The sequence below is a fragment of the Ursus americanus genome, chromosome 32, assembly GCF_024610735.1.
Source record: "Ursus americanus isolate L20-20 chromosome 32, mUrsAme1.1.p, whole genome shotgun sequence".
NCBI classification, from domain to species: Eukaryota; Metazoa; Chordata; class Mammalia; order Carnivora; family Ursidae; genus Ursus; species Ursus americanus.
This window is the reverse complement of record NC_142158.1, coordinates 14,106,098-14,114,622: the sequence shown is the minus strand read 5'-3', so window position 1 is coordinate 14,114,622 and position 8,525 is coordinate 14,106,098. Positions and strand designations below refer to the sequence as shown.

Genomic DNA, 8,525 nt, shown 5'->3' with positions numbered 1-8,525 from the left:
AAATATTAAGTGGTGATAAGATCAGTTGTTATCGACTCCCTTTCCTGTTGTGCTTTTCGTCCTGTGGGACCCTTTAAGAGAAACAGAGTTTCCGCAGGTCTTAGTAAATATTATCGAGAAGAATTCTTTGCTAAAATAGAATGGCTAAAAATGCTCAGTTGTAAAGCCACTGGAATTCCTCAAAAACGGTGTCCATGGTGCCAGGCTGGGTTCTCACTAGACAATGAGGCACGGCTGCCACCATGCAAATGAGACAAGGTTTGAGATTTGATGAATCTTCTGTCTTCTTTCCCTACTCATCTGACACTCGCTTTGAGGAAGGTTGTAAATGCAAGAGAGATTGTGGTATAATTCCTCAGACTGGCATTTCTGCCCCCTAGTCACCATTCGATTATCTTCCAAATTGCTGTGTTTCAGAGAGATAAAGATTTTTTATGGCTTGCTGACTTGAAGCAACCACAAGAGCCAGCGAAGAGATGGCTAAGCGGCCATGCATAGTAATTCCATTGGTAAATGACAAAATCTTTGTTTGTATGACATTTCCAAAATTACTACAGAAGATGAATCTAAAATACAAAATGTCACATTTGGCATGCAAAACTATCACAATATATTTCAGTATAAAATTCATAGAGGCGTTTAATTTAGAATGTGTTTAATAACTTGGTCTGCCTGCATCAGTAATCCTGCCTTGAGGTTTAAAGAGATTGTCTTATTTATTCACTTGGTGTTAATTTTTAAAATATTTTTGGAAACCAAAATATTAAGGTTAAGTCTTTATTGTTAATTAAGATTTTCTAATTAAACCAAAAATAATTGTTATTCTGATTAGCTTTTAAGTATGACATATGAAAAAACAAAAGAAGTTTAGCAACTTTCACTGTTTAACTGTGATTTGATTCCAGAAGCATACTATCTATATGGAAATATATATTATCGCTCACAAAATAAAGTCAAGGCAGGATTAATAAGTACTTACTGTTGGCTGCAGATTAATGGGGTAGTGCTACTAACTTCGGTAGCCAAGAGACTAACCTGCTTCCAAAAACGACATTATTTTTTTGCTTAAAGCACAATGTAATAGACAATTCTTTGAGGTCAAATTATTCTGAAGACTATTTGGGACTTGTGAGTATAGAAAACATGACTTAATGACATTTGAGTTATTAATAATCCCAGTTTAATTTTTGTTTAATCTGAAACAAGTCCATTAAAAATCTTATCAATTTGTATAAACTTTGCAACACTTACTAAAAATGAAAATGGCCTATTTCTGTCAGCTGAAGGTAAGCAATGAAATTCAAATGTCCCATAAAATATTCCTGAATCATGTCCTTTGGTTACATACAATTTATGCTAAGTTGTCGGTTAAAGCGTGGACAAACGCCACCTCCTCCTTTATTTTTTTATTCTCATGTGAAGCTGACAGGGCAAGTTGTCCTCATGTTGAAATTGAATAAAACTATCTCAGGTGTTGTGTTTGTCTGACCTACTTTGTACCTCCCTCCTCAACGTGGTCTAGGGGCCAAGGGCAGGCTGCCCAAAATGTACCCCAATGGCATAGTGATTATTTTGAATTGAAGCTGCTTGAGAGACAGCCAGCAGAAGATCACTCGTACCCTCCTCTGTCCCCCTGAACACAGGAGATCAATCTCCCATATGGAACGTGCCCTCCCTGTGCCAAGAAATAAAAAGACATCCTTATCACCAGAGATTGGAACTTTTAGGAAGAAAAAGCTGTAGAAACCTTGTTATTTATTTTTACTAATCTACCACCTCAGCCCAAATTTTGCTTCGAATTCTTTCATTAAAACTCTCAAATGCCTGTTTTCTTTATCCCGTCAATTTCTCACAAATGTATCTCTCTCTTCCTAAAATGTAGAAAAACTGCATGCCTTGGTCATTTCTGTAGGTCTCCATTTCATTACTGGGCCTTGCTATGCAGAAATAAAACTTTGGCTTCTTTCTCCTGTTAATCTGTTTCATGTAAATTTAATTTGTAGTCCCGCGAAGACCGTAAAGGGTAGAGAAAAAATGTTTCCTCTCCTATAGTGTCATAGGGTCTGTGACTAGTGTCAGAGGTAAGGGCGGTTGCCTTTCAAACTCTGAGCTTGAAGCTCGCTGCCCATGTTCACCCATCCCAGATACCTTGAAGACGCATGATGTGTGGTTTTTAGAAGTGTTGGTTTCCTGTTAATTCTATCTTATTATAATAGATGAATGGTTTCTGATGTCACAGATCATTAACATACCATGCTTAAAAATTGGCTAAACTTTCCCTAGCATAATTGGCAGGCTTGCCTTTTGACCTCCTAATTATATATCGTGTGTCCTCCTCTGTTATCATTGCTAACACCTGACAATTACAGGTCGAGCGAAAATAATTGTCTATTTCCCCCCACCCCCGAGAAACGCACTGTGGCTAATTGCGTGGTTTTACCCAGTTCCTGCATATTTCAAAGACCTGTCTTATCTTTAGGTTGAGCAGGGTCAGGCGCCTCAGCGTCTTCAAATACAGATGAAATGCATAAGGGGCCTCAAGAACAAGGCTCCCCAAGGCTCTTACCTCCTCCGAGTGTCCTTGCTTGGCCGACTGGGTGGCTGTGCCTTGCCGTGGAGGCAAACGGAGCAGCTGAAGACCAGAACACACCCAATGAGGCATGATGGAAACTTTTATGATGTGGGGCTGTATTTCCATGAAAGCCTTTATGTGGTAAGCTCGTCTCTTTGCACACATAGCACTTCTTATGTATCTTCCCCATTCTTCCTATCTGTCCGTCTTTTCACCCCTTTCAACGTAGCTTTAGATATTCAACTTTGTGTAGTAAACAGAAAGGATTTCATTCATTCATTCATTCATTCATTCATTCATTCATTCATTCATTCAGCAAATACCCAGTGAGCGTCCACTATGCCCCAAGCATGTGTTGTGGACCGTAAATGGACATCTTAAATCCAGTGAAAATGGAAATGCTATCTTTATTTATCAAGAACATGTAATGAGGATGCTTGGTCTCGTTCTTTATCTTTTTAGGATTTATGTGCTGAGCGATTAATGACAAGTGTTATTTGGTGTGTAGTACCCGTATACATGTGTAGGTAGCCAGGGATGCTGATTTTGGGTGAGAACCAAGCTTTAGCCCAGAAGCGAAGTTGGAGGGATTGTTCAGAAAATACATTATGGATATAGGGGGATGTGTTTACCATGCAAAGGGATTCCAGAGAAAACGGTGCTAAGTAAGACAGGAAGAGGTGGGTAAGATTAAAGAGTGACCCTGGATGCAGGGATGAGAAGCAGGGGTTGGAGATCATCAAGTTACCTTTGGAAACAGAGAGGGAAGGCTCAGCTTTCTCTGGGGAATGTTCCAGGAAACTCCAACGCAAGAATAGAAAGGAGGTTGGGTTAGTCCTGGTGCCTTGGATGTTGGACATGAGCACAGACTGTTCACAAATATAGAATTGCCTTTTACACTATTAATTCGAATGTGTAAAACAAACATCTTGAGAGTCAATATAGGTACCACAGAGTGATATTTAAGAAAAAAACTAATTTCTCTCTAAAATAGATAGAAATGTGCTCTCTTTCCCCATTTCCCCCTAGGCTTTGTGCTAAAAGGTATCCTTTTAATTAATTTTAGCATGTGGTATTTCATTAAGGGTTGTAATGTATTATTTACATGAAAATACTTTTCAGATAATGTATTATATTTATTCTGACCAACTGAAAACATTAAAATGAGATGTGAAGCTGTAAAAAAATGAGCCATTCTGTACAGAGATCTACAAACAACAAACCTAGGAGGTCATCATTTACTTGTAGGGTCCAAGAAGAAAATGAGCAGCCACCATTTTTTTGGCCACCTTTACTTGTTAGATATCTAAGACCCTTGAGAACAGACAGTGTTTTTGTTGTTGTTTGTTTGGTTTGTTTTTTTGTTTTGTTTTTTTTTTTAATGAGCAACAACTCTGTAGTGACTTTTAAGAACTCGAAAAGATAAAAGCACTCATAAAAGCCACACCATTGAATAACAAGAGCAGAGTGTCAGATGACCTCTTTGTTTGGAAGTTGGCAAGGGTTAAAACCAAAAAGCAAAGCCCTCCTACTGTGGAGAGCCATGTACTAACCAGACATTCAGTGAAAGTCACAGCTTAACCCTAAAATGTCCACTTCTGATATGGTTTGGAGAATTGGTAGTGCCAATGGGAGTGGTAAGACCAGAAGTCTGTTTAAGACAGAGACCTCAACTCTTCCTGAGATAGCATTCTCCCTAAACGAAAAGGAATCCTGGCTGACAACATTCACCGGGGAACCGGACCTCAGTTGGTTTGTCTGTGGGATGGGGATAATATCTGCCTACCAGACACTTGTGAATAATGACTAAGAGAATACTTGTGGAAATCAAGTGCCAGTGTGTAGTAAGAATCCAGAGGCTTCTTTTATTATCATTGTTATAATTATTCTATTTCTTTGATAGTGAAGCCCATAAATTTTTACCCAGTGGACTTTCATTTTAATATATGTGACATATGTTTATATGGTGAGTGACTTTCCAAACTGACTTTTGCTTGAGAGCAATGTCAGTTAACCTTTTCTTTTTTTTCTTTTCTTTATTTTCCTTTAATGCTGGATCCCAAAGGCCTTGTGAAAAGGGGGATACCCGGGAAAGGAGTTAGTCTCGGGTCGGATGGAGAGGATATTTTCCCCGGGGGAACCCACTGCCTCTACAGAACCGGGCTTTGAGGACCCATTATAAGAAGGCAGCAGACATAATTCAGCCCCTGAGCTGAGCTCTTGGTTCTCACCCTTCACCTCAGAGAAATTTCAGAAATGTGGTGTGACCTAAAATTTTAGTTATTTTAAAAAAGAATTCAATCAGTACCTAATGGGCTGTTACATTCCTTTGGTCCATTTTAATTAAGTACCTGAAATTTTAACGCATGGCGTTAGGCTATAGAATATGTCATTTAAGGAGCTTGCTTTCTAGAGCCATCTGCACAAGTAACTGTTTGATGTTAAAAGGCGATGGGAAGTGTTCTTATTATTGTTATTATGGCATTAGAGGCCCATCCCTGGCTCGCTACCAGAGTGTGAACTCCGAGGGCAGAAGCCACATATATTGCTGTTTGCTTTGAGAATATTCCATGTCTGCTGTTGGAGAATCCTAACATCCCTACAGGTCAAATGCCGGGACGGCTGGAGAAGCGTACTAAAGACAGCTTCAGGGAGAGGGGCAGAACCACTACGTGACTGCTGTTGGAAAAATGCTCAGCGTTAAAAATTGCATCCAGTCTGTAGGGGAAAGCAGAGGCCGGCCCTTCTTTCAATAGTAAAATGCATTTTTCCCTTCCTGCCAAACAGAACAAAAAGTATCTTGGAATAGTTGAAATAACAACCCCAAATTTTCTTCCCCTGTGTCAGAAGCAAACAAACAAAAATAATTACCTCCTGCCACAGCCAAGGAAAATTTACTCTTTAACAGCCTGACAAAATGTCACAGAATTACATCCATCCCTTGGTATCACCTAACAAAATCCTGGATCCCCAAAGAAATGTGCTAGGCTATTTCACATTCAGTGTATATAAGAAAAGTACAAAATTCAGGACAAAAACAAAAACAAGAAAAGCACCCAAACCTCCAGAACTTGACAGGAGAGAGAAGTCATATGAGGCTGTTTGATTTCAGAATAAAAATGCTGTTGTTCAAAGTCCTGTTCATTCCATTGGGTTCTACCCAATAACAGCAAATTTTTCACTAACCACACAATTCTGCCTGCCAATCACTCTGCTGGCAGTTTGTGGGAGACTGACAGTTAAAACAGCAAGTTTTCCAGAAATACTATTTTTTAATAATAGGAATACACATACACAAACACGTAAATGTGCATGGGGTATGTAATTGACATAGGGACACCTAAGATATTTATGTCGTTGCTTTTAAAATGCAAGTCTAAGACAGGGTCATCTCTATTGTAACTCCACGGACGGGGGAAATTGGCTTCATAAGGTCTTTTGAGAGTGCAAGGCATCTTACAAGTACTAACTGGGGGGAGATGGTCACCTACTCTCATGCAGAAAGGAGGGACTGAGAAAACTTTTCCCCAAAGGAAGGGCAAATCCTAATTACAGCAGCACCAGTCTGCTGAGGAAAGGCCTCATTACCCATGTAAGTTTACCTTGTTAATAGATCTTGGAATGAGGGTACAATGTTACAACATCAAAGCTGGCTTCGCTTTGGCATCAGGCTATGCCAGGAGGTAAATACTTGACGGTTAAGGTGGAAAGGGTTTGAGAAGTCTCCAAGGGAGGCAGCAGATGTATTGGTAAGCCCAAAGCAATATCACCCCAAACATTCATAAGACTACTTCCAGATACTTTCACTTGGATTTTGTCTAAATAATTCCACACCTTAACATTGGTTGTCTTGTATTGCAAAGTGGAGGTAGATCAAAAACGAGGAGTTGACTGACAGGTCTGAGCTTCAGTCCTCTCATGTAAAATGGGGTCATAACCATTCCCAGCTTGAGTTACTGTAAGAATTGTATTAAATTAAATTATGGAATTTAAACTTAGGCTCATTTTGCTTGAAGATTTTGAATAATTCCTTGGTAGAGACATTTGGAACCTACTTGTCTTTTGACATTTATCCTGGAAATCTTTCAAATAGAAAACATTGCCTTCTTTGTTGATCGTGTTCATTGACAAGGCATAGGCTAGGGTCTTTGAGAAGGTATATGCCTATATATACGTATATACATATATATATATATAATGTGTATATATATATAATGTGTATATATATATAATGTGTATATATATATAATGTGTATATATATAATGTATTATATATATATATATATATATATATATATATATATATATATATATATATATATATATACCTTCTGTCTTTCAGTTTTGGTAGGATGATAAACTAAGTTAAATATTCAGATTGTTTTAGTCTACCATTCTGCCAGAAGCAGAAGCCAAAGGCATATTTATTTTCAGATTAGGTTCTATAAACACCTGGAAATTCTAGAAAAGATATAAGCCAATGGCCTTTAGATGCATAGATAAAGACTCAAGAGGGAAAAGAATCTCCTTGGTTATCAGAAATGAAGAGGAAATTGAAAACCAGACAGGGCAGTGAGTTAACTGGGGCTGTCGCTGCCCTGGGACAGGGGAGATGATCAATCTTGGGTATCTAAAGCTTTGGATTTCAAAGACCATTCAGGAGGTGAGGCCTTGGGCCCATTATGTATGGAGTTTTGAAAGATCAAGCTAGGATATTCAAGAGTAGCCCCAAAAGGATACACTGGACAAAAAAAAATCTGCCCACCAATAGAGGGAAATAATAAGAAATTTCTCTTTCTCTAGGCTCTGTTTAAAATTTTATTTCTCCTGTTAACCTAGCAATAGAACACTTATAATGGAAAATATATAGTAGTTGAAATTAAAAATTCAAAAGATGTATTATATAGATTAGACCCTCTAAGCAGAGAGTTAATGGGCTGGAAGCCAGATCTGAGGACCTTGCCTGGGCTGCAGCACTAAGAGATAAAGAGAAGAAAAAACTGAAGTGATTTGGAAAGATCTAGAAGTCTAACAGGTTATAATATTTCCAGAAGCGGAGAATGGAGAAAAAGAGGGAATAAACATTATATGAAGACGTAACAGCTATTAATTTCCCAGACTTGCCAGAAACTCTCAAATTAAGGGAGCAAAATTGGGAGCAGGACAGAGTAAAATCAATTCACAGGTGGACACACAGTGATGAAGCTGGAGATGGCAGTAGTGAGGACTGAACACATGTGAATATATTCAGGGTCCTGGGAAAAAATTTAAGAAGATAGTTACCTAACCTATCATTCAAGAGTTGGCGCAGGGGATGTTCCAAATGAATAGAAACGGCTTTAACTAACAATACGAAATTAGCTTCCTAAAGCTGCCATAACAAAGGACCATTAATTTAGTGGCTTAATACAAAGACTTTTCTTGTCTCACAATTCTGGAGGCCAGAAGTTTGAAGGCAAGATGTCAGCAGGACCTTGCTCTATCTGACGGTGCTAGGGAAGGACTGTCCTGTGCCTCTCTCCTAGCTTCTGGTAGCCCCAGAGGCTCCTTGGCCGGTGGTTGCATCCCTCTGATGGTCTGTCTTTGGCCGTCTCCCTGTGTGTCTTCACACCATCTTCGCTCTGTATGTATTTGTTTTTGTGTATCTTCTTTCAGGGGACATACTTCAACCCATAACCAATATAGCCTTCCTAGAAAATTGCTAAAAGAATAACAAGAAGTATCTTTCAAGGGATGCCTGGGTGGCTCAGTCGGTTAAGTGTCTGCCTTCAGCTCAGGTCATGATCCCGGGGTCCTGGGATTGAGTCCCACATCGGGCTCCCTGCTCAGTGGGGGGGGGGGGGGGGGTCTGCCTTTCCCTCTCCGTCTGCTGCTCCCCTGGCTTGCGCTCTCCCCCTCTTGCTTGCTCTCTCTGACAAATAAATAAATAAAACCCTAAAAAAAAAAAAAGAAA

At 39.2% G+C, this 8,525-nt stretch overlaps 1 protein-coding gene across 1 annotated transcript in view; it reads left to right on the top strand.

Moving 5' to 3' along the window:
- The first annotated feature begins 1,545 nt into the window (after nt 1-1,545).
- Nucleotides 1,546-8,525, top strand: part of LOC123801533 (uncharacterized) — a 219,874-nt gene continuing 212,894 nt past the window's right edge. Inside the window, exons 1-2 of the mRNA XM_087857899.1 lie at nt 1,546-1,563; nt 2,480-2,713. Coding sequence (XP_087714025.1) covers nt 1,546-1,563; nt 2,480-2,713 — 252 coding nt within the window. The remainder of the gene's footprint in view (nt 1,564-2,479; nt 2,714-8,525) is intronic.